This window comes from Brachyhypopomus gauderio, chromosome 8 (genome assembly GCF_052324685.1).
Source record: "Brachyhypopomus gauderio isolate BG-103 chromosome 8, BGAUD_0.2, whole genome shotgun sequence".
Classification (NCBI taxonomy): domain Eukaryota; kingdom Metazoa; phylum Chordata; class Actinopteri; order Gymnotiformes; family Hypopomidae; genus Brachyhypopomus; species Brachyhypopomus gauderio.
The window spans coordinates 21,896,381-21,922,248 of NC_135218.1; the positions used below are offsets into that span (position 1 = coordinate 21,896,381).

At 42.8% G+C, this 25,868-nt stretch overlaps 2 protein-coding genes across 8 annotated transcripts; one reads left to right on the top strand and one right to left on the bottom strand.

The window, feature by feature from the left end:
* Positions 1-2,359: 2,359 nt before the first annotated feature.
* trim25 (tripartite motif containing 25) lies at positions 2,360-11,146 on the top strand. Of its 7 annotated transcripts, XM_077015459.1 has the most exons (14): positions 2,360-2,617; positions 2,780-2,828; positions 3,922-4,523; positions 4,920-5,015; positions 5,165-5,398; positions 5,752-5,920; positions 6,009-6,041; positions 6,363-6,392; positions 6,775-6,864; positions 7,029-7,124; positions 7,310-7,387; positions 7,704-7,754; positions 8,117-8,176; positions 8,293-11,146. In XM_077015459.1, the coding sequence occupies exons 3-14, from the start codon at positions 3,939-3,941 to the stop codon at positions 8,823-8,825; spliced, it is 2,055 nt and encodes a 684-aa protein (XP_076871574.1). In that variant the 5' UTR covers positions 2,360-2,617; positions 2,780-2,828; positions 3,922-3,938; the 3' UTR covers positions 8,826-11,146. The 7 variants fall into 7 exon arrangements, with proteins under 7 accessions (XP_076871574.1, XP_076871577.1, XP_076871572.1 ...); XM_077015457.1 differs by lacking the exon at positions 2,780-2,828 and having other exon boundaries at positions 2,361-2,638; XM_077015458.1 differs by lacking the exons at positions 2,360-2,617; positions 2,780-2,828 and adding an exon at positions 2,642-2,768.
* A 158-nt stretch (positions 11,147-11,304) lies between these two features.
* dgke (diacylglycerol kinase, epsilon) lies at positions 11,305-25,532 on the bottom strand. The gene is made up of 11 exons (XM_077015464.1): positions 24,577-25,532; positions 22,927-23,086; positions 22,078-22,197; positions 20,950-21,093; positions 18,978-19,135; positions 16,702-16,750; positions 16,498-16,611; positions 16,112-16,183; positions 15,771-15,898; positions 15,490-15,601; positions 11,305-14,111 (listed from the first exon to the last, which is right to left on the bottom strand). Exons 1-11 carry the CDS (start codon positions 25,017-25,019, stop codon positions 13,878-13,880), a joined length of 1,734 nt encoding a protein of 577 aa, XP_076871579.1. The 5' UTR covers positions 25,020-25,532; the 3' UTR covers positions 11,305-13,877.
* Positions 25,533-25,868: the final 336 nt, after the last annotated feature.

Consider the following 25,868-nt stretch of genomic DNA (forward strand, 5'->3'; position numbering starts at 1 on the left):
TATCAAAATACTGCTTAACATATATTGGATCTCAATTTAGTTCCAACAATGGCCGTGAATAGGTCCCTGCTATAGCCTCGCACTGAATCGACCCGGGTCCTTATACGTTAATGTATGTCTACAATAACGGCCTTTTCTCTAGTTAGGCATTATTCTCTTGATAGGCTCTTTATTACTCCCAGAGTAATATTCCTTTCCTATTTCAATGCAGGCAGGGACACCTATTCCATGGAAAACTACAAATAAGTTTTTTATTTACTTACGATTGCATGCCACCACCACATTCTTTTTGTTCGTCGGATGAGGCGGGAGTCGTCAGCGAGGTCAGAACTTTCAGCTGCACCCTGGCGGTACTTTCCCTTTAGCTTGTGGGGTTCCCGTCGTCCAACTCAGTCCCAGACTGAGGACCCTCCTCGGTGAGCTTCAGTTCATTCCTCCGCTACGATCCTTGCTCATCCTGCCAACTACGCCAAATTCTGTGGTGGAATTGATGGCACAGAAGTCGAGGTCTTATAATATATTAAGCAGTATTTATTTGATAGCAAGAGAGTTACAAAATATAAAAGTATAAAGTACTGTCTGCGACCCTCAATCAAAACACTCTGACATTCAGTTCACTCCCTTATCTGTGTCTGCTCCTCAGTTAGAATCTCTCTCTCCCTCTGTCTGTCTCTCTCTCTCTGTCTCCCTGTCTCTCGCTGTACTTTTCCACTACCCCTAGATCCATTCTACTGTACCTCCTCTCCTGATAAGAACACCAATCATACATATGTTTTATTATTCTTACTCAATTGTGTTGACACATCTTTATTTTGTACCCTGGTTTTTCATCTGATCACCACAGTCTTGGTGTCAAAATATTCACAAGAATCTCATTATCAATAAATATCAACAAAACTGTGACATTGGTATACAGTCTGGTTGTCACATGTCAATCAATAGCTCTGAGGCGTGGCCAAATTGACTTCAGCAGCTATATCTCAGCAATGCTTTGACCAATCTTCATGGAAATTTATCAGTTGTTAGGGCACATGACTCAGAGGTCACAGGTCAAAGCTGGCCATGATTGTTCAATAGGGGGCGCTATAACATGGGAAAAACTGTTTCTCAGAAACCATTAGTCACATCAAGCCAAAACTTTACAGGCATCACCAGGGGCCCAACTGGTATCAAGGCACACAATGATGACATCATCACTCAAAAAAACATGGCCACCATTCGCCACTTCAGCAGACTCTGAAATGCTAAGATTAGCGAGAAAATCCTAAGGTTTTCACAAATTAATATTTTTCATATGCATCACAATGCTACCATCGTAACACATCAAATTCACAGTTCAATAACTACGCCATAGTATGTCTGATTGTTATGAAAATTGACATCCACATTCACATGACCATTGTGGTGCTGTGTGCCAAGTTTGAGCCAAATCCGTCCACAAACAGCTCTACAGTGAATATTTTCATTTTCCATACTGAGCTGTGCAGGGAGAAGACGAGAGCTGCTCAGCCCACACGCACGTGCCATTCTCGCACACGCTGCCCCCCTCCTCCACTCCCCCATCCTTCTAACATTTTACAACCCTTGGGCTCTCCCTCCTCCCTCTCTCTCTTTCACATGCACTCACAAAAACAAAGGCCTCTCTGGCCTATAGGTTTTACATACACACTAATTCTAGCCATTACTACCAATTACCCAGTGACTAATATACAGATAAATTACTTTATCTGTCCATTTTTTGGACTGAAGTAGCTTCATATCACTTGTTGGTCTAAAAGACCCTTTGGGCTTTTGTGCCTTTTTTTGTGTGAACCCGCCAATCACCGCTTGCGGCTATATTGTCTATTTGTGTTTATTTATGTTTTTATTTCAAATCACCAGAGGTGTCAATTCCAGGTTCAGAAAGTAAAAGTCCTCACCAGGATTTTGCTCAGGCTTCCTGGATTGTGTTGATTCCCCTAATATTACCTGGATTGCACTAATTAGAAAATCTAGCAAGCTTGAGCAAAATCCTTGTGAGGACTTTTACTTTCTGAACCTGGAATTGACACCTCTGCAAATCACATAATTTTTTATAGGGAAATTATTTCATTAAATAACTCAGGACAACTAGGTGTTCTGTCAGTGAAACTTATTTATTCTTGCAGCAAGGAAGCAGTTGAGATAAAATCCCAGTGCAAATGATCAAAGATGATGATTAACACACCTTACATACCGTACGAAACGATCTCACAAGACATCGTAGGTGTGGTTGATCTGTAAAAACCTCGTGATCACACCGTAGACCGTACGGGTTACACAGGGTTACACAGTCAAGGTTGTCTGACCTCTACACCCAAACATCCTGTTTCTTTACACATTCTGACACTTCCTCGTTTAATGAATTAGTCTGATGTAATGAAAACGAAACAGTATAGTATAATATGTAATCAACGTCCTAACAATTCTTATTTTAGAAATGTTCAGCATCACAATAGCAAGGGCTACAACCAAACCCAGAACCCGGTAGACCCAATCAGAAGTGCTGCGCCACACTCCCATCCCAGTCGCAACAACAAGCTCAGTTCGTGTGTGCGGTTACTTCCAGTCTGCGGACACAACCCTCTCTGGACGGGAAGAGGATATTCTTCTAAGTTCGGTAACTATCTTGTCCCGCCCTTGTAGTATAGCATTGCTGCTCTTAGGATACCGTGTGTTCCCCGTAAATATAGGCTACATTTATTTACATGCACGTATTTCTGTAGTTATTTGGCCAACGCTGAAGCCTGGTAGGTATTCTGCTGGATTAGATGGTATAACGTTTGTGTTTCTTTTAGTGTTCGTACTTGGTGAGTTAGTCGGTGTGTTGGCAAATTCACAAGTGGATTTGATTCCAATAGATTCTCAGAACAATAGATTTTTGGTTTCGTATGAATTGCGTGTATATTTATAGGACTTCAGACGTTGCCAACTACTTGAAAACAAGGCGGAAATCTACATCTATAGATGGTGGCGAAGACGCATGCTAAACTTTATCTCGGTGGTTTTGCTTATTTCCGATAGTTTTTACGCCGATAGCTAGCTGTTATTCTCCTGTAGTGTCTAAGCCTATAACACTTTATGTAGAGATTTAAGAAAGTTTAAACTGTTTGTGTCTAAAATTAATTTATCTTCTATGATGGTGAGGTTGAAGAACATGTGGCTTACGTGAGTTTTAGCTTATGTGAAAGGTGCCCTTGTCTCTGTCTAAACTAAACTAATTGAGGGCCCTTTCTCTCCTACTCTCCTACCACAGCATTGCTGCAGAAGAAACACACCTCAATAACTAATGTTATTGCTAGCAGACTTTCTCCATATGAAGCCATGCTGATATGTGGAGCTTCTATAGTTTCTCCGCCATAGTTCTCACTACATAGGTAACTGGATGTAGATGTATTGTTTTGAATGCTGATTTTTAATTCCACAATCGCGGTTGACACACACATTGAATGTTCCTTCGGTTTTGGGTGGCAAATGTTATTGCACTTTAGCTAACAATGAGGTCTCATTTGTGTTTTAAATACATGTGAGCTGGAATAACGTGCGTATGATTGACGTATCCAACAATTCTTTTGTACGTTTAATCCCTAAAACACCTGAGCGTTACAGTACAGCTGGTCACAAACACGCAAAGTTAAATTTAGCTAGAGAAACAAAACCGAAACCCAAATAATAACGTGTACACATCGAGTAAAGGCGATAACCCAGCAGCAGACTAATACGTGATGTGTGTATCACTACCTGTGTGTGTGTGTGTGTGTGTGTGTGTGTGTGTGTGTGTGTGTGTGTGTGTGTGTGTGTGTGTGTGTGTGTGTGTGTGTGCGTGCGTGCGTGCGCGCGCGCGGTTTACTGCCTGCTGTGTTAGTTTCGTTTTCTTAAGTTTCGTTTCCCTGCCGTCATCAGGAAGATAATCGCCCGTCATGGCCGAACCTGCGACGTCTCTGCTCAGCCTGGAGGACGACCTGACCTGCAGCATCTGCCTGTGTCCCTTCGACAACCCCGTCAGTCTGATCTGCGGCCACAGCTTCTGCCACAGCTGCCTGGAGGAGACGTGGAGAGATGCGGTGTCCCTGTTCTGTCCCCACTGTCGGGCGCACTACCCCTCTAAACCCGTCCTGAAGAAGAACACGGTCCTCAGCGCCGTGGTGGAGACCTTCAAAAACAAGTCGCTGGGCTCCAGCGCCGAGGAGCCGGTACCGAGGAAAGAACCCAAGTCGATCATGTGCGACACGTGCTTGGAGGCCCGTGCCGTTAAAACGTGCTTGACGTGCATGGCCAGTTTCTGTGTGGAGCACGTGAGGCCGCATCAGGAGAATCCCGTGTACCGGGCGCACCAGCTTACCGAGCCGCTCGCGGACCTGTCGGAAATGCTGTGTCCCGACCACGGGAAGATGGTGGAGTTCTACTGCGTCCAGCACGAGCGCACCATCTGCAGTAGCTGCCTGCAGCAGAATCACAAGGGTTGCCGCTTCTCCACTCCCGAAGAGCAGCGTGTTAAGAAAGAGGTAGGCGCATGGTGTCGGAACAAATGTGGTGTTTTGCATTGTGTTTGCTGTATTCGGTTCTGAAATGAACATGTAGCTTAATGGGCAGTCATGGCCTGGTGGTTAAGGAACTGGTCTTGTGACCGGAGGGTCGTGGGTTCAATCCCCAGACCTGAGGCCATGACTGAGGTGCCCCTGAGCAAGGCCCTTAACTCTCAAATGCTCACTTGTATAAAAAATGAGATAAAAATATAAGTCGCTCTGGATAAGGGCGTCTGCCAAATGCCATAAATGTAAATGTAATGTAAATGTTAGTGCATGTCAGTGAATCGGGGTAGTGTTCTCGGACCTCGCACAGGACTGGTTGGAAGTGTAAACTAGAGTTTGAACTGGATGTTTTGTCCTCTTTTGTTTCAGTCTGAGATGAAGGAAAAGCTGAGCGTTCTTGATGGCAAAATGGAAAAGAATCAGCTCGTCATCTCCCAGATGAGGGAGCAGCAAGCGAGGCTGAAGGTGTGTGTGTGTGTGTATGTGTGTGTGTGTGTGTGTGTGTGTGTGTGTGTGTGAGCCTGCCCTGACCCTGCTCACTCACACATGTGAAAGCATCAGGAACTTTCCTCTGGTTCTGATCTCACCCTGTTTTGTCCCTCTCATGTCCGCAGGACTCAGCAGCTGTGCGTAAGCGTAATCTGGAGATGGAGTATCAGCAGATCAGAGATATGCTACAGAAGGATGAGCGAGAGGCGATGGACGCTCTGGAGAAGGACCTGGAGACTGGCCAGAGCAAAATCAACACGCTCATGAAGAGGTTCAACCAGAACATTGAGAAGATGAGTGTAACTAGATCCCAGATCAACAGCCTGCTGGCCCAGTCCAGCTCTATGGACTTCTTACAGGTAAGCAGCAGGCAGCTCTGGCCAGTGCGTTGCCAGGCATAACGGCTTCGCTCTGTCAGAGGAGGGACTGAAACACTTGAACCAACATGCCTTGGCTATTATGCCAGCTCCAGTCCAGAGTTGGACATCAACACAGTTTGGACACATTTACTTGTTCAAACACCCCTGATTCAACGTTATTGAACTCAGCAGGTAATTGTCAGATTTAGTGGGTGTGTTTGAGCAAGAAAATCGCCACACTTTACTGACCTCTGGCTGGCAAGGACCAGAGTGAGGGAGGACTGCTGTGTACAATCAGAAGAGTTATATTGTAAGGTCTGTGCTCACGACTTGCACTTTTTGGCTTGCTCTAGGCATCTGTGAACATGCCCTCTGAGGTGAACTTTGACCCTTATGCTCCTCGAATCAACCTGGACTCCACACGTGTCATAGCATACCACTCTAGCATTGTTCTCTTGAAGGACGTGATATTTAAAGTACTGAAACAGCAAGTGGAGTTTCGTGTCTCTTCCATGAAACCAGGTGTGTCTGTGTTGGATGTTGGCACGAAACACTGTAATTTAACAGCATTAGTAGTGCATGCATCAGCTTATGTTTAAATGTTTTACAGACATCACACAGGTGCACACAGGGCCTGCTTATGGTGAGGCAACCTTGAAAAGTTACAAACAAGCAAACAAATCATTTTTTAATTGCTAAATCCTATCAAAATTAATCAAATAAAAAATAATTAATGGCGTTATCCCTGTATCCACCATGGATTGGTGGTTACTTTTTCTCTTGGGCTTGGGTACACCTTGTTAATAGTAACAACTTAGATTTCCATGCTACTAATAATGTCTTTGCTATACTGACTACTTTTAATTTATATAATTCTCCCATTGCATGTAAATAATATGATTAATTGTACATGCTTGTTAATAATGTATTGAAAGAAAGGTAAATACAGTTCTTTTTGCTTTAGGTCCTGGCGCAGACTCGCAGAAAGAAGCAGGTGAGTTGTGTGGGCTTTAACCTGGGTATATACAGGAAGCAACAGGCCCACTAGGATAGTGTAATGTATCCTCCTCACAGTTGTGGTCATAGTAACAATCTAGTGGCTACGTACATTCTTCGTCAGTAATGGGCGAGTCCAGTTTCATACTAATTCTCAGTTTCATATGGTAATTAGGCGTGCCAGTGTAAGAAAACCAGTCGGTACAGTGCCATGACCTGTATGACTGCCGGTCCATGACCTGTTATAAGATTATTTTTTGTTTGTGTAAGGGGTTATATATTGGCAGTCTGTCGTTACCATTGGTAGCCTTGTTTCTTTAAGATCTTCAGTTGGCCAGTCCAGTCCGTTCATCTGTCACAGCGGTCATGTTCATGTTCAGGTCCTGCCGCAGGTGAAGACACCAGGTCCACCAGCCCTGGATGTCGTGAACGAAGTGCTCCACCTGGAGCCAGAATGAAGCCTAACCCAAGTGAGATGTTGAACAGTTTCACTCATGTTTATTGGCAGTCTCCCCAACCAAACGCCAGTGTCTGTTCTCATGAGCTGTATCATTTAGTCTTCCTTATAGACCCAGGTAAAAATGTAATTTTAATGTAGTTTGCTGTATGGTCAGTTATTAAACCTCTTTCAAAGGAGACAAAAAGGAGTTCAAAGGAGACAAAAGGGAGAATAAAGGAAACCGAAAGGATTATAAAGCTACCGCACAACCGAAGGAGTTCAAAGGAGACGGTAAGCATGATGACCTGAACTCAAGTAGACCATTAGCTACATACAGTCACAGTGGGGACCAAAATATTTCCAAATAATTCTGGAGTTTATAAGTGACTCTGTCTGCAATGTAGTCAGTATTTGTGAGAAACGTAAAAAAAACACCAAGTTCAATATGTGATTACTAACAATTCTTTGATTTCTAGGAGCCAAGAAGTTTCCTAACAAAGGAATGAATTCCACATTCTCTAAAAGTATGGATAATATTGGTCCTGGTTTATTAGGTAGGCTACATTTATTACTGTCTGCACATACAAGAGTGTAGTACACCACACCTCAGTGTGCTCAACACAAGCAATACAATTACAGCTGTGCACTGGAGTGAATATCACCAATAAAAATGTAAAGGTAGGGGGGATTAGCCAAGGGTTATCAGTAAATGAATTTGTTCATGGGCTAATCCAGTCATTAAAGCTTATTGCCATCCAAAACATCTGACCCATATTAAATATGGAATTAAATGTAAATATTCCATGGCTTCCAAGCATAAAACATACATGTGGTTAAATACTGAAAAGACAACATGTATCATCTTAACAGCTGTCTATAGTCCACCAAGCCCTGGCATTGCTAAGATGGATTACTTTGCAGGTAAAAGTCACTTCCTATTTTTAAGTCATGGTCACCAATCATGTAATTGAGAGTGAGCCAGTAATTTGTGACACAATCAATCCAATTAATCCAATCCAATGCTGTAGCTATAAATGCACCAAACAGTGTTTTGACAGAGCACGCCCCCTCTTGTCTGGTAAAGATGGAGGGGTGGATGGGTGTAGTTTTCCAGGTCATTGTCTTATCGGTGTGAATTTTGATTGGCCTGAATAAGAGTGTGTGGGGTTTTTTTTATTTTTATTTAAAATTATTTATAAATTTTTTGGGGGGGGGGGGGGGGGGGGGGTGTACAGGATGTTTTAAAATAAATGTTTTGATAAAACATGTCTTCATCTGTTCAGCTCCAGTCAAGATTAGTTCGGCTGCTGTTTCTTCGTTTAAAAGAAGTGACCTGTTGCAATGTGAGTGACTCAAGAACCCGTCCACATTTACTTTTCTAATCAGCATTGATATTGTCTTGACTTCACGTGATTTATTTATTTTTTCTGTGCCTGTGTGTCTGTACTCCTTAATCCAGATTCCACGATCCTCACGTTTGACCCAAAGACGGCCCATAAGCGAGTGGCGCTCTCCGAGAACAACACTAAGGTGTCCGTGTCGGATGAGCCGTCGGCGTACCCGGACAACCCGGCTCGTTTCACGGTGTGTTCGCAGGTGCTCTGCTCCAAAGGGTTCTCCCAGGGCCGCCACTACTGGGAGGTGAAGATGAGCAGCTGCAACTTCTGCGGCCTGGGCGTGGCCTACGGCAGCCTCGACCGCAAGGGCCCGTCCAGCCGCTTGGGCCGCAACATGCAGTCCTGGTGCGTGGAGTGGTTCAACGTCAAGCTGTCTGCCTGGCACAACAGCTGCGAGACGGTGCTGTGCAACCCCAACCCCAGCCGGGTCGGCGTGCTGCTCGACTGTGACGGCGGTTCTGCCACGTTCTACAACGTGGCCGACCGTGCGTATCCGATTCACACCTTTGTGTTCCCGTTCACCGAGCCGGTGTACCCTGCTTTCTGGATCTTCTCGGGCGGGTCTTCTATTACCTTGTGTAAGCTCAGTAATTAAGGCCTGTTTTAACGCGTGTCAGTTAATGTCCCTGAAGTTATTGGACATATTAATAAGGCTGCCACCATGTTTCATGCCATTGCATTATTCAACATTTTACGTTCTACTGTTCACATGGATGGCCACAGTAATTCTTTCATTATGAACAGGTTCCATAATCTTGGAATTGGAACCTTTGTTGATACTGTTAATCTGTGGTATATAAATGTCTGCTATGAAACCGTTCTTGAAGAAAAAATAATCGCACACAAATCAAATGTGCAAATGAATGAGGGATTTGTATGCATGTTGCTCCTTTCTCGTTGACATGGGATCTTGCTGATTGGTATGATTGGAGCATTAATTTGGAAGGACAATTGGATATTGTTAATTGGATTTTCATTGCAGTTCCTTGGTGATTTATTTAGTGACTTTGAACTTTAATGCCCTTTGTCATACTCTGGTTTTACTGCCAGTAGGCAAATGTGAGCAAAGTCCACAGCTGCAGTGCTCTGAACAGAGGAAATGTCCACAAAATGTAGCAGTATATTTGCTCAGGTGAGATATGCTAGCTCTGTTGCAGTACACTAGCTCTGATGAGCTATGCTAGCTCTGTTGCAGTACACTAGCTCTGTTGTGGTACATTAGTTCAGGTGAGGTCTGCTAGCTCTGTTGTGCTACATCAGCTCGGATGAGGTATGCCAGTTTAAATGTGGTTGGTTGTCTGTTTCTACTGGTGCCTTAATGTGCTAATGGAACTACTTTAAATAAGAGTTTCTGTCCATAATGGCCTCACAAGGATGTATATTAAGTAAAAGTGTGAGCTTCAAAAGTGACTAGTACCTGGTTTTCTGATCTGTTGGTGTTTACCCTTTTACTGTTGAGGAGGGGTGAAATAGTTCCATTGGTACTTTGTCACTTTCAGGAGGCCTAGGCCAGACATAGGCCTTTGTTTATTTCTGTAAACATTTGTTGCGTTATGCACGTTTTAACAAAGTTGGTGGAAATATAAAAAAGATAACGCCAACTAACATGCTCTTGTACACAGTGCTGCAGGAATGTTCTTTTTGAAATTGGAATTGAACCATTCAGTGAACACTTGAAGCCAGCATCGCTGTGGTACGTTATCTTTTAACAGTATACTTTCCACATCCATACGACACCTTTTTTTCTTTTATGTAAGGTTTTGAAAGCCGTTATGGGCGTTTAACTGCAATGAGAACAAACGTAAGGGCATGATGATGTAAAAAGGGTGTAACGTGTATTCCCTCATCTAAAGAGTTACCATGTTGGGTGTATTTTTTTTTTTCCTCCTTAGAGGAACACTACACACTCATGGCTTCTTTTAGGCTGAAAAGCATGACCTCACCTTTACTAGCATCTGTGGCATATCACTATATATATGTTGATGGACAAATATTTGGGGTTATGATTGTGGTATTGCAAATCAAGCTAAAATCTAGATCAGCCAGATGAAGGCTCTGAGTCTTTAGGGTAAGCAATGAGAGTATAAATGAACTGGTTATAGTTCATATGAGCCCAGAATTGCGGTGAAAAGCTCACATCAGAAATGGCTGATAGTTCCATTTAGGACAGCTACTGATGTGTCCCACTGGGTAGGGTTCTACAGGTTTTTTTATGTTGATGTAGGGCCAGTTGTGCTTAGATCATTTCTGACTTCAGTCAGTATGAGAAACTTGAAAACTGGTCTCAGATCAGCAACAGGCACAGTCTACTGGTGCTGTTCAGGAGTTAAACTCAGGCTAAGCTGATTGAGAGAGATAGAGTTTGCTTATTTGGCCACTTATGTTTACACCTGGTGGTCAGTTGAAGCACCTATAAAGCCATAAATAGAAAATGGGATTAAATCACATTCTTTTCCCTGTGTGTGTGTCACACCTTGACAGAAGTCTCGTTTGTACAAGCACACCCCTTGGAGCAAACCTTAATCAAAATCTTCATAGTGTGAGGACCTTAAGAAACGCCAGAGGGGGAAAAGAAATCTAATTTGATCCTTAACTGCTTTCCATCCTAAATCTTTGTGGCATATGGGCTGAACTGTCTGTAATAATTTTTTCCATATTATGCTTAAAGTGATAAAACCAAAAATGTTTCTGTTGAAAAGATGTAACATATTGATAAAGCTAAGTCTGGAACCAGGTGATTACAGTGTACGCACATACAGATAAAACCCTACGATGAAAATTATATAATTTGTTTTTTTTTTGTCAAGGTTGTAGTATTTAAACATGCTCTATAATCCTGGTGGATTTTCATGTGGTGGTTTTAGACTTAGACTTATGTGATATTTTGTGCATCCTCAATAAAACATGTCTTGCGAATACCTTTCTCTGGTGGTACATTAAAAATGCTCTCAGGTGTATTAGAAATGGAAAACTACACACGTGAAAAAATATTTATTATGTGTCGAGTTCCAAAATTACAGCAACTTAAACTTAAGTTCTACATTTGATTCTGCCCCCCCCCCCCCCCCAAAAAAACAACCCCAGAACATAAATCAGTCATATCCAACACAGTCATCATGTATGACAATGATTGCCACAAGCAAAAGTGAAAGTGCTCTGGAACATGCTGGGATTGTTGGAAAGTGTTATTCTGTTAACCAGATTACACTAAATTAAAGCTACCAGAGGTCCAGGACTGCAGTGTAGCTCATCACCCAAGCATTTAGTTAGCTAAGAAACCAAACTTACATGATGTTTTGAATCTGTAAACATAAAACACAACCCTATTCCAATGTCCATCACTTAATTTCCTTAATTAATCACCATCACCATGTAACAGTAAAACCAATACATTACCACCTGTTTACCCATAGAAGTTAATATAGAAAATGGTGGTAGCTCTACCATTTTAATAAATTAGAAACATCAATGCAACCAGACACCACAAACACCAACAAACCCCTGCAAACACACACCAGTAACACAAACGTAGCAGTACTGGTTTGGTCTAGAACCGTCTGTCACTCAAAACCACTGCACACACAACAGTACTTGTGTGTCCTAAAGGAACAAATTATTAAAAAATACTCCGAGCTCTGTAAACAGGGAGAGAACAATACTTTCTCCAGACAGCAATGCGCTCACACATTTGACTTCACACTTGCTCATGGTGGTCTGATCAGACCTTCAGTAGTTTGATAAGTCATACTGGCAAACCTCTTGAACTCAAAATAAAATTCTTCTATTGTTAAATTACTTTGTTGCAAATAGGTATTCTGATTTTGTTATAAAATCTCTAATGATTCTATGGCTTAATATCACATATCACATATGGCAGAACAGGAACAGATATTCTGTGAAATTCATACCAATTAACTGATATTAATTCATTTTTACTAAGACATACTACATAATATGGCAATTTGTTTATGAAAATATTTCTTAGTCTATGTACAGACACAACAACCAGTAAACTCACAGACCCATTTCACAACAAGCACGCACAAATGCTAAAATGACCTGTCTTCTGTGCGGAAAACTCTAGAACACTCTTCCCCTTTCACACTGGCTAGCCCCTAGTTTTATAACCACTCTAAAGCAAACTGACATTAGACTATCAGTATTTGATTGGCAAGCGTTGGACCTTAGAATCAAAATCTAGAGCTTAAATTCCTATGTGCTAAAATGATACATTTAAATGTAGGATATTTGGGAAATATTTTTCAGTGTAAACTAGAAACACAGTGGCTCCTTTTGAGTGCATTAACAAAGAAAAGATAAACACATGATCAGGCCCTTTTTGGGTTTTGGAATTTGAAGCCACATGGAAGCTTAAACAGGCTTCTGTGCATTTCCAAAAGATTCTCCAAAAGAGTTTTAAAAGTTGAAAATTATACAATGCTTATAATATTTTAATGCAAGCTTTTAAACTTTTCCTTATTCGACAAGCTTTTTCTTTTTGTCAACAGTAATAGGTTGGTAATGGAGTTGGCCTTTCCAAAAGTGGTATAACCACTTTACACCCTTAAATAACCTTTAAAGCTATTTCTTTTATACAAAATGGATTTCACTTGCCTGTAGCTTCAACATCAAAAATGTAAACTCCTTTAGAGGTTGGTAAAACTGAAGTTATGGCACATCACTAGTGTAAGGATACAATATATACCACATGTAAAGAGCAAACGTGTCAGAATCTATCATAAACACAGAATATTTCGCTATATTTGATAAATATATATGAAAAGAGATATATATATACACAGCTGATCTTCCTGCAATACTATAGAACTGTGATAAAAAAAACAAAATACTGATTATGTATGTATGTTACGATTATTGCACAAAACTCTGCAAAACTCAAGTTAAGATTTTCACTGCGAGTTTTCATTCGCTGAGATCAGTGCATATATTCATAATTCACACTGCATGCCAGTGTGAAGACCTTCAGTGCACTGGATACAGTTCAAGTTACAGTTAAAGCTGAAGTTGCACTCTGTGAAACACTTCCTAGATTACACAGAACACCTTATATGATGTGTTTTGAATTTACCATTAGGCTACAGAAGGGTAAGAAACCCAGGGCAAACTGGATATTGTACTTTGTACAATATTCAACCTGAATACCCAGTGGAATCGGTTTTAATAGCCGCAACGGTTCGAATTTGAAGCCTGTGTTCCTGAGCTCCATTCTTGGAGGGCCGGTATTGGGTCGCGTCTCCCTGTCCTGTCCTCCAACATACCCGACTCAACTCATGAAGGGCTCAACAGCTCCCAGATGAGCTGAACCACATGTGTTGGAACTTCAAGGCTTGGGACTAAGAGCAACGCCACCACTTTGTGGTTCTCCAGGATTGGATTTGAGCTTTTTAGGCCACAGGTGACCCCTTCTGGCTGGCTAAAGAATAGCAGTCACAAGTGTAGGCTTGATGAGTAAAGCGGAACTTTTGGGTGGGCATTCTACAATTCCATTTTTAATAGTAAAATACAACAGCTGCTTCCAGCGAAGAAGCATATTTGGCTCTTTATGGAATTCCCGGGAACCTCGTTTGTGACATCACTGCATCTGGCGTTCTGTTCTCCGGACTGGATATAAGGCGGCACACGGGCCTTACTGAGACCGCGAGCTCTTTTTCGGAGTGCCTGGACTGCGGCTGGCATGGTTTCCACGGTTAGCCGAGGACTCGTCGGCCTCGGAGGCACTGGAGTCTTCGTCGTCAGTGTGCTCGGCGCTGTGGTACAGCATGGGCGCCTGGGTTTTGTGGGTGATGGTGATGGTGCAGGGGCCCTGTGCCCAAGGCTCCCCGTCCACCTGCATGGGCATGCGTGAGCTCTTCAGGACCAGCTGCAGAGCGAGCACACGTTCAGACGCATTAAATTTACGGACTCCCACGACACAAAGTTAGAGCCATAGCAAACGTTTGTAAGAGCCACGACAACTTGGGGATGAAGAATTCCACATGTAGGGAGCAGTCACGTGAGCAGTCACACTGCTGTACCCACAGACCTTAAGGCATATGCTCATCCAACAGATGACACACACACACACACACACACACACACAATACTGCAAACTGCATAATTACTAGTGGTGGGCCGTTAACGGCGTTCGTTAATTTGATAATCTTATCGGGCGATATAAAAATTATCGCCGTTAATCTATTCTTAAATTTGGGTTGGGAACTGGGTCAAAATGGGTAAGCAAACTATGATGACTTTCACCTTGATAGTTTAGCTCGGCTGTATTCCTAACCAAATTACACATTAGGGGCGAGAACGAGTTTTCAAACCTGTAAATTACAAATCGTACGTGTGTTTACATGGATGCAGCCAAGAAGTCGCCAGGTTTGCTTCATGGAAAATTCATTTTTAGGAACGTAAAGTGTTACCGGAGAGGAGCTCGGAGCGGTCGTTTTCTGCATGGTCCTAGCGCTAGATTAGTCACTATTTAAATATTTCTTTTTAACCGTTAAAACTGCAGAGGACCAAAACCGGCTTTTGAAAAAGTCCCCCCCAAATTACGTCCATGAGGTTAAATGTACTAAATGTTGGCTTACATTTCAAATATCATGTTTAGCTGAATAAACATGTTATCAACCCCTTTTAAATGTACAATATGTAGGCTTACCAATTCATGTTTAACTGAATAAACCGTTGAACACGAGTAGCCTACATTTTATTGAGCATGTTTTTTTGTAGTAGTAGAACAGCTTCCTCAAGCAGTCATTGATGCATTTTGGAAACAGGAGATGAGCCCCTGTTCTAATGCACCCTTTGTATTAAGAAACCCTATCTCAAAAACTGACTTTTAGTCATTACTTGGGTAGCATGCATATGCGCCATTTTAATATAGATTAATCTAGATTTAAAAAATTAATCTATGCCCCCCCCCCCCCCTCCTAATAATTATATTACAAAAATTGTAATAGCTAACTTAGCTGGGCAGTAAAACAGCACACAATGTATCCTGCATTTAGTCCTGTAGTGTCTCACAACACCGTTATTTTTTTTCTTTCATGACATCACACTGACCCAAATTCCAGGCTGCGTTAGTCAAATCTCTGATGTCACTGATAATTGCAGAAATTAGTGTTGGGTGTTCAGAAATATAACTGAATGGTTGAAGCACATGACAAACAGTACTGAGACTGACGTTCTAAAGCATATTGCTCATGAACGCACACACACACACCCCTTCACATAAAAACACACACTTTCCTTACCCTGACTGTGTGTGCCTGCCCAAGTCTGACAGGGTTGGCGAGCTTGACCTGGATCTGAGCACAGTGGAAAGAGCCAAACACACCAACCACCTCTAGCAGTCCGTCATCCAACCTGGACAAAAACACACACACACACGCCTCATTACTGCTGTGAAAAGGTAGTTGGGTAGGGTTCCCCAAGATGCCCACAGTGGAGGGTACTGCTCATTAGGAAATGGCTCATTAAGGCTCGTTAAGCCTCATTAGGGTAGTGTCTCATTAAGGCTCGTTAGAGAACTCACCGCGTTGGAGGATATGGCTCATCCCCCATCCCCTCCCACAGTCGACATCCTCCGCCCCAGTAGCCAATGTTACATACGATGATTCCCTCCAGACTGGGCAAAGCCACTAGCTCACCATCCAGCTCGAGCTGCGACACACACAAACAATCCTTGTTTTTTTTTCTGGCTTTCTTACAATAGTTAAAACATTTTGTTCCATAAATGTACAAAACACACACACACATAAATTCCCACATTCACTCCTATGGCAGGCCCAGCTAAACTCACACTACACGCACCCAGAAAAGAGGAGACATACGGACACAGTAAGAAACGGGAAGAGTTGAAGTTTAAGTCCTCACCTCCACCCGCTTGTCCAGGTCCTTGCATTCCTGCACGAGACAGTCTCTGGTACCATACAGGAAATACACCGCCTGCATTGGAGGACAACACAGGACAGAAATCACCAACTTACAAAGGGAAAAATAATTAGGAGATATTGTTATGAATCGAGCACTTGGGGATTGAACGGAAGGTTCCAAGGTTTTACAATGCATAACGTCAAATATATTCCCCCAAAACATTTGAAGCTAATAGTAATATTTTCTAAAGTAGTGATAATAATTTCAATTTATATAGTACATTTCATAAACCCAGGGATGCTTTACAATACATGAAAAATTATTTGAAGCTAATATTAATGCCACAAAAGTGAGAAATGAATATTCATTTCATTTTCAGTTCGGACCTTGTTAATGATGCGGCTGGAGAAGAAGGATGGTGTTTTTTCGCGGTGTTCATGGAAGTTGAGAGCCATCAGCGCATCGGGACCCACCGAGAAATAATTATTCATGGACAAAACCTGTTGAGATATCAGCTCCAGTTAGCCTGTACCCCACCCACTTACTAACAGCACACATGGTCACTCAGGGGTGTATTGCCATGTTCTGACCTTTGGTTTACGGAAATAGTTTCCTTTGGAGACAACTTGAACTTTCCACCTAGTTGATTAATGGAATAAAAGCAAGACCAGCAGTTAGCAACTCTAAGAAATACATGTCTGGAAGACTGACTAACAACTGAAGTACTACAGTAACTCCTGTCAGAGTGACATGCTACGAACAACAAAGTCCTGTCATATACGGTCATATTATTAATTATGAAGGTCACTCTGGATACACACACCTGCCAAATTATATGTATATATGTAAAGTACATACAGTCCCTGACATAAGTTCTGTCACTTATCCATGTTGTGGAAACAAAAGCTTATAACTTTAAATTCATCGATTGGTTTTAGAAATGACTCTTATGAAAGCTGAAACCCTCCCAAATGAGATTTAATTTACAAAAATAAATTTGTTTCCACAACATGGATAAGCGACAGAACTTATGTCAGGGACTGTACACTGATCACTTTTGATGCGGTTTTCATAACAGATAATAGACATGCTAAATGGCAAAACTCAACACTAGAAATAGAATTCAGAGCAAATGAGTCTAAAGGTCCTGGGCCACCTGGCAATGAAATGGCATCCCAGCTGGGACACAATGTATCTGAACATTCCCTAAGTATCTAGAGTAGAACCATCTATAGCAGGGGTACTCAACTAAATTTGTCCGCGGTCCAATTTTGGCAGATACCTGTGACCTGACGTTCGGTGCGGCGAGGGTGGCGAACGCAAGTTGTTGAGCGGGGGGGGGTTGGTGGCGAACGTAACACTCGTGACGGAGTGTTTTTTCAATAGCCCTGAAATAAATGCTCCGGTTTTTTTTTTTTGGTCCGTATCCAGTTAATCAGGAATGAGATTGGGTCCGGACAGGACTGCGTTCGGATCCGGATCCGGACCGCGGTCCGCCAGTTGAATACCCCTGATCTATAGTGTCTAGAGAAAAAATAAAATCTATAGCATCTAGAAAAAAAACATCTACGGTGTCTAGAGTAAGACACAGTATCTAGAGTAAGATGATACATTATATAGAGTAGAACCATCTTTAGCATCTAGAGATAAACCATCTATAGTACATCCACTGTCAAAAATGATGGAATCACCAGTCTCTGAGGATGTTCCTTCAGTTGTTTAATTTTGTAGAAAAAAAGCAGATCACAGACATGACAAAAAACGAAAGGCATTTCAAATGGCAACTTTCTGGCTTTAAGAAACACTAAAAAAATCAAGAAAATAATTGTGGTAGCCAGTAACAGTTAGATTTTTAGAACAAGCACAGGGAATAATTTATGGAATCACTCAATTCTGAGGAAAAAATTATGGAATCAAAATCTTCATCAATCTGGCTCCAGATTTGCATGTTTTCTTCAGACAGTCATCTGCATAAATCTCATTGGAACAGCACCAAACAGAAGTTCCAGCATCAGCACCTTGCCCAATGCAGATTCGAGATTCATCACTGAATATGACTTTCATCCAGTCATCCACAGTCCACGACTTTCCTTGGCCCACTGTAACCTTGTTCTTTTCTGTTTAAGTGTTAGTGATGGTTTCTTTTAGCTTTTCTGTATGTAAATCCCATTTCCTTTAGGCGGTTTCTTACAGTTCGGTCACAGACGTTGACTCCAGTTTCCTCCCATTTGTTCCTCATTTGTACATTTTCTGTTTTCAAGGCCTATTGAAGTTTTCTTTAAGTTTTCTGTCTTGATGCTCTGATGTCTTCCTTGCTCCACCTGTACGCTTGCCTTTAACCACCTTCCCATGTTGTTTGTACTTGGTCCAGGTTTTAGATACGGCTGACTGAACAACCAACACCTTGTGCAACACTACATGATGATTTACCCTCTTTAAGGAGTTTGATAATCCTCTCCTTTGTTTCAATTGACATCTCAGGTGTTCGAGCCATGATTCATGTCAGTCTACTTGTTGCAACAGCTGTCTAAGGTGTGATCACTCCTTTTACCTGCATACTAACGAGCAGCTTAAATCTGACGCAGGTGTTAAGTGTTTGTAATGAAAAGTTGCAGGGTGATTCCATAATTTATTCCCTGTGCTTGTTCTAAAACTTTAACTGTTACTGGCTACCACCACTGAAGGAACATCCCCAGAGACCAGGGGTTGTACTATAGAGTAATGCCGCCTATGGCATCTAGAGTAGGAGCAGGAAATATGGAAACATCCATGTGAGCTGGGTTGGAACACACATGGAGACGTCACCCCTCCCCCACGTCAGTCTTCATTTTCAGTCTTCATTCTGAAAGCAATAGCAAGAACTCACCTGTCCATTTTCACCACCTCCGCCTCCATGACGTTCCTGATCACCTGCTCGACGGGTATCTCACCAGCATAGCCCGAGCCCCAGCCCAGAGAATTAGACAGGTCATTCCCCGTGCCCAGGGGCAGGATGGTCACACGTGGGATGAACTGATCTTGACCCTAGACAGAGGGGGTGGGACAGAGGTGATGTTTAATAATAATCATAACAATAATAACAATCATCATAAATTGATGTATAATGTATAATATAATTCGTCAGAAATCAGAAGGTGAAAGAAAAGGACTGACCGCGGCACTATTATGTAGACGGTGGAAAGAGGTTTCTGGTAATGTTCTTGATGTGAGTGTCAAACATTAACTATATGATACCTGGGTTATGTACTTGTGTAGAGCGTAAAAACAGAGCAGCGCCAATGTTTAGAACAAATTTACCAGAATTAACACGACTACTTTCCAATTAAAATAAAAGATAATTAATAGGAACATAAAAGCAACGGTACGACATCCAAAATAAAATTCTCTTGATTTTATTTGATGGTGACAGTCAGAGGTTAGAAGGTAAAGAGATGCCAAGCTGCTCACCGTGCTGAGGCACATGCAGAGTCACACCGCATGACAATGGAAGCTTACGCACTACACATTAAACGATTATTCTATAACTGGACTGACAGCTAGTTTCAGTTCAGGCAGTAGCACAAAGTTATGTATGCCAAGGGGGAAATACCAGTAATTAGAGAAGAGTTACTAATAGCAACGATTACCAGACAAAAATCTCAGTCATTTTCCAAGGAAAAGTAGGAAGAGGATCAGGTATACAAATAGTTACTCGCATTACTCACAAATAGTTACTCACATTAGTAATCACAGCCTGGAGAAATGCAACACATGTACTGAAGCAAAACTACTCAAACTGACCAATGAACAGACAGGACTGTTGCCAGGTTAGAAAGAGGAGCAGATTGATGAGAAGCCTCGATAAGGTCGAATGCATCAGTACAGACACAAGACATTTGATACACCTCTCAATATTTCAGCAAAAAGACATATTAATATGGGAAAGCAATTTATTAATTGTGCTGAACAATATTTAGGGCTTCCTGAACCATCATTAAATAAGGTGAGAAGAATCAGAGGCCCTTGCTCATGTGCCAAGCGTATTGTAGCTCCTCTGATGCCGATCATGAAACCGCTTATGCACAAGGTGACCAAACACGCATTGTCTGTCCAGCTGCCCACCCTGGGCTTTAAACGATAGGAGTTCTGCACAAAACTACCGCGACGACTTTAACATGGACGGCACATCCCTTAAGGGAGGCAAACTGGTCTAACAAAATAAATAAATATTTATCAGGCTACTGCCCCTGCGACCCAGACCCGGATAAGCAGATGTAAATCAATGGATGGATTATATTTATTCACCGGGTCAATAATTGGAAGTCCAGTGACAGACTGAGTGAAGCTTTCATAATCTATAGATTTAAGATGTCCATATTTTATTACTATGTTTACAAGAGGTGCAGACCAAAACAAAAATGTGACCTTCATTCCGAGGAGGAAACGTGAGGCGTTTGGGCGAATTGAGTACTGCAAAATGACATGAAGGACCACTAACATGCACCAGATGCTTGAGCAAGTCTTCAGCAAGGTAGAAGTTCCACAAATTCAGAGAAGAAGCTGGAAGCAATGACTGTAGTCAGAAGGATGATGAATGAAAACTTCAAGAATGACAGAGACATGAGCCATTTTAAAAATGTAAGCATTCAAAACATGATTCAATAAGAGCAGATATTTCAATGACCGGCAAGTCATATCTATGAATGCCAGCAAGGGCACGTACCTGCCCAGAGAAACATGGATCATGAAGACATGAATAGTCAAACGAAGAGCACAAACTAAGAGCTAATTAAGCAAAGATGTAGGCAGGCTGCAAGTGTGGAAGACGTCTAGAGATGTGGCGGCATGTCTGTGAGCACCTTCAGTTTCATAGCATCTATGGCATCCAGTACCCAGCCCACGGTGCCGTCTCCTCCACACACCAATACACACGTGCCACCAGGGGGCAGCAGAGTGCACAGCTGCAGGGCTTTGGCAGGAGCGATCTCAGACAGGTCAAACACCTACAACACACACACACATTTGGTCAATTTCACCAGCAGCAAATCCTTATTTTTGAACAATCATATGATTTACCTAACTGGCTAATTAGACTATTAAAAAACATTTTAATATACCTGCACTGAACAGATATGTAGCTGAACAGATACCTGCACTGAGGTATAGGCCAGAGAGAGATACCTGCACTTGGGTAATGGAAGGAGAGAGATACCTGTACTGGGGTACTGGAAGGACAGAGATACCTGCACTGGGGTAATGGAAGGACAGAGATACCTGCACTGGGGTAATGGAAGGACAGAGATACCTGCACTGGGGTAATGGAAGGAGAGAGATACTTGTACTGGGGTACTGGAAGGAGAGAGATACCTGCACTGGGGTAATGGAAGGAAAGAGATACCTGCACTGGGGTACTGGAAGGAGAGAGATACCTGCACTGGGGTACTGGAAGGAAAGAGATACCTGCACTGGGGTACTGGAAGGAAAGAGATACCTGCACTGGGGTAATGGAAGGAAAGAGATACCTGTACTGGGGTAATGGAAGGAAAGAGATACCTGTACTGGGGTAATGGAAGGAGAGAGATACCTGCACTGGGGTAATGGAAGGACAGAGATACCTGCACTGGGGTAATGGAAGGACAGAGATACCTGCACTGGGGTACTGGAAGGAAAGAGATACCTGCACTGGGGTAATGGAAGGAAAGAGATACCTGCACTGGGGTAATGGAAGGAGAGAGATACCTGCACTGGGGTAATGGAAGGACAGAGATACCTGCACTGGGGTAATGGAAGGACAGAGATACCTGCACTGGGGTAATGGAAGGACAGAGATACCTGCACTGGGGTAATGGAAGGAAAGAGATACCTCCACTGGGGTAATGGAAGGAAAGAGATACCTGTATTGGGGTAATGGAAGGAGAGAGATACCTGCACTGGGGTAATGGAAGGAGAGAGATACCTGCACTGGGGTAATGGAAGGAAAGAGATACCTGCACTGGGTTGAGAAGGGTGCGGAATTCTCCCAGCAGGACTTCCCCCATATTGTTTCCACTGCGCGTGTTTGCCAGGACCAGCAGGGGGCTCCACCCACTCCCACACGCCACTGCAAGCTACAGCAAAGGCAGCACAGAGTAACCCTTAACTAGAGCTGTTTTTTACCCAACAATGTTAATAACAGTAAAAAAGGACTCAAACAGCATGTCACTTATAGTGACAACAGAGAGCTGGTCCTATAAGCCAGGAGAACACAACTTATTTTTAACAAGAATTATTTCACACTGATCCCTACAACAGGCATCCACACAACTTTACAACAAACAAAGACTACATTTGAAATAGCATAGACGACCCTGTTTATATTTGTGATTCAATTGTATGTTGCCTCAGGTTTCGGCGCCAGACAACAACTAGAAAAAAAGTTTGTAAGCGGAAGAATGATTAAAATGTTTGAAAGTGACCACTAGGTGGCACTGTTTCACATTTTCGTGAAATTCTCCCATTGAATTTGTGGTGGCTGAATTGAACAAGTTGCCAGGCTGCATGTGGCCCATAAAGTGTATGTTTGATTTCCCCTGGTACAGAGCAATAACATACTGTGGTTGTGAGCCTGGAGTGATGAGGCACCTCACATCACAAGTCCTGAACTATTATCAGACTCTTCTTGTCTGTTGCCATCCTGGTCAACTGGTTCTGGATCGGCCCTTGATTTAATCCCACTTCTTGGGCATCTCGATTTTGGGTTTAAAACTGGCTGGGGGTCTAAAACCAAAGCCCAGGTGAGGGTGTGGTGCCAGCAGGCCGTTACCTTGTAGTACTCGTTACCTTGCAGTACTCGTTACCTTGCAGTACTCGTCCGGGTGTCTGCGCCGCAGTTTGTTGACGTGGTGCAGGTAGTGGGGGGGGATGATGATGGAACGGAATTCGCCCAAATCACAGCGGCCCCCGCTGCTCAGAGCCGCCTTACAGTCGTCATGGACCGTGGTCTGACACCACACACACCTGCACACACGAGCACAGGCCATCATGTGTGTGAATATATTCATTTTACATCTATATATCTAGACCCAAACCTGCCTTTACACAGAATCGCATTATGTCTTATTCACTACGGTGTTCTGTCCAATAATCATTTTGCTCTTCACCTCCAGATGTAGAAGTGCTTTTCCACTCCATGGCAACAGAAAACATCGTAACGCATCACACTGCACTTCACAGAAGACAGATCTTAAGTATCAAAGTGGCAGCGATACAATTGTTTTGAACTATTACATCTAAAAAACTTTATAATAGTGTTATTAATGTACATTTGGCATTATGCAATTAGAGGTGCATAACATAAAACATATCAGCGCACACACACACACACACATTTTCTGTCATTGCAGGATACAGAGAAAATTATTCATGCCTTTGTTTCATCACGGTTGGATTATTGTAATGCGTTGTTCACTTGTCTCAGTTGTGAATGTCTGGCTCAGCTCCAGCGGGTCCAGAATGCAGCCGCACGAGTGCTTACTGGATCGAAGAAGCGTGATCCTATCACTCCAGTTCTGGCCGCTTTGCACTGGCTGCCTGTAGCTTATAGAATTCGGTTTAAAATATTGGTTTTAACTTATCAAGCGCATTGTGGAGAGGGTCCAGAGTATATCTCTGACCTATTAACAACTTACTCAAATGGAAGGGTATTGCGGTCTTCTAGTCAAGGGCTGTTAGTAGTCCCTAGGACTAAATTGAAACGAAAGGGTGATTGCGCCTTTTCTGTATGCGCTCCAAAGCTTTGGAATAACCTTCCACTGGATATTCGGCTATCTGGTTCTAAAGAGCTTTTTTAAAAAAAGGCTTAAAACGCATTTGTTCTCTTTAGCCTTTGCAGATGGGCACAGCTAGGTTTGCGGAGGAAGCGTAGGTGCGCTGTTTTTAATTGTGTCTATTTGATTTTGGTTTGTTGTGATGTTTGTGTTTATATTTTTTATCATGTTTTTATGTGCAGCACTTTGTAGTCTCACTTGGAAAAGTGCTATACAAACAAATATTTACTTACTTACTTACACACGTCCTCACGAAGGAAACTTGTGGAGACCAGTTTTTAAATCAACAGGTGACACAGCAGAAGTATTGAATTTCCTGTTTTAGTTCAAAATGCCTCCCCTAGTGTCCGACAACAACGTAATGTGATTTATTATGGTAAACCACACGATTCTGCTGCGAGTCGAACCTGCCGACGTCCTCTAACGCAGTTACTGTCATTCAATCAGTCGGCAGCTGGTCGTTAGCGATTACATTAAGATGGAACAAAGACTCGCTGACGGTGTGGCCACGCGCTAACGCTCACGCGCTGCCCCACACTTCAAACGAACCGCAGCTGCGCGCGAGTCAGTCGGGAGTTCTTCAATTCTGCGGCAACTCAATAGTTTCTGGATATGTTCTAGAATCCAGGGGGGTTCTGATGTTTTTTATTCATGCATTCAGCACCACACCATCAGTATTACCTGTAGTCGCACAGCTTGGGTTGGGTCCCACACTGCTGCTTGCAGACGACGCAGTAACTGGCGAGGGGGACGTTGCCCCTCACCCAGCGGTGGTTCAAACTACCGTCGGCCTGGACCGGGGCCATGATTTCCTTGCATGTCAGGGTGCCGTCCGCTTGCCGTATGCACTGCTCGTCCGCGCAGATGCCGCAACAGTCGCAGAAGGCGCCCTGCAAGATGGGCTGCGTGCACACGCAACAGTACGTGGGCTTGTTGAAGAGATCTGTGTAGTGCCAGCCGTGTTTGCTCCTGCGGAACAGATCTTTGAGTTGCACCTTGCGTTTCGGACGCTGGAAACTGCACCACAACGTGATCAAGACCGGAACCAGGACCGCAAGACTGGTCCAAAGAAGCAAGGTCCACTCCTCTCGTGATTCCACCGTACCGGCGTCGCTGCCTTCCATGTTCAACGATGTCCAGAGGAGTCGCGTTGTGCGCAACTAATTCCGTGTTCTGATGCCTCAGCTTACTGCATCTCAGTAAAACTATCTTAGCTAGATATCAGTCAATATGTTGACAGTACAAATAAACAAATGGCCCTCATATCTCCAAGTTACTAACCATACATAAACGTTACATGCGCAGAACAGAATGTATAAGGGTGGAGCTACATGTATTTGTGCAAATTAAAAATCAAATGCATGCTATTAAGTTAGCTGGCTAGCCAACACTCATCAAAGCACATCATGTAAACCTCATAACTGGGTGAAAAGCTAGCTAACTTAACTTCTCAATTGTGAAGCAACGTCTAGCAGTGAAGTATCAGGTAAAACAACCGCGTCCGCATGTCGCACCTCTTCTCTAATTTCAGATTTGCCACGTTAGGTGAAAAACGCGTTATTGGGCAGCCCAAGAGTGGCTACGCTAGCTAGGTGAGGCCATGGCATCTGCAGGAGCCCTGCTCGCGTCTTCCCCGTCACGGAACAGGAAGTAATGACGCGGACAGTGACGCACGACGAGGGCGGGCCCTGCTGTGTGTCCAATGAGAAGCGCGCTGAATGCTGGAAGGAGTGATGGCAGATAACACAGACCTATAATATTAATAATAATAATAATAATAATAATAATAATAATAATACATATAGAATGGCATATATACATAGAAAATAGTTCGCATAAAATGTAGAACAGTGGAAAAAGTGTTAACGGCAAAGGATATATTGAGGTGCGTGTTGAAATAAAATAAACGTCTGTTAGCCACGGATTTTTTGACCGAGTTCCCTTACACAACATTCACCGGAGGAGAAAAAAAA

Excerpts from the sequence above, each read along its gene's own strand:
- dgke (XM_077015464.1), bottom strand. The coding sequence starts at position 25,019 with ATGGAAGGCAGCGACGCCGGTACGGTGGAATCACGAGAGGAGTGGACC. Across the intron at positions 22,198-22,926 it reads ACCCGGACGAGTACTGCAAG|CTTGCAGTGGCGTGTGGGAG; the intron begins GTAACGAGTACT and ends CCTTTGCTGTAG. Across the intron at positions 21,094-22,077 it reads CCCTTCTCAACCCAGTGCAG|GTGTTTGACCTGTCTGAGAT; the intron begins GTATCTCTTTCC and ends TGTGTGTTGTAG.
- trim25 (XM_077015459.1), top strand. The coding sequence starts at position 3,939 with ATGGCCGAACCTGCGACGTCTCTGCTCAGCCTGGAGGACGACCTGACC. Across the intron at positions 4,524-4,919 it reads AGCAGCGTGTTAAGAAAGAG|TCTGAGATGAAGGAAAAGCT; the intron begins GTAGGCGCATGG and ends CTTTTGTTTCAG. Across the intron at positions 5,921-6,008 it reads TGTCTCTTCCATGAAACCAG|ACATCACACAGGTGCACACA; the intron begins GTGTGTCTGTGT and ends AATGTTTTACAG.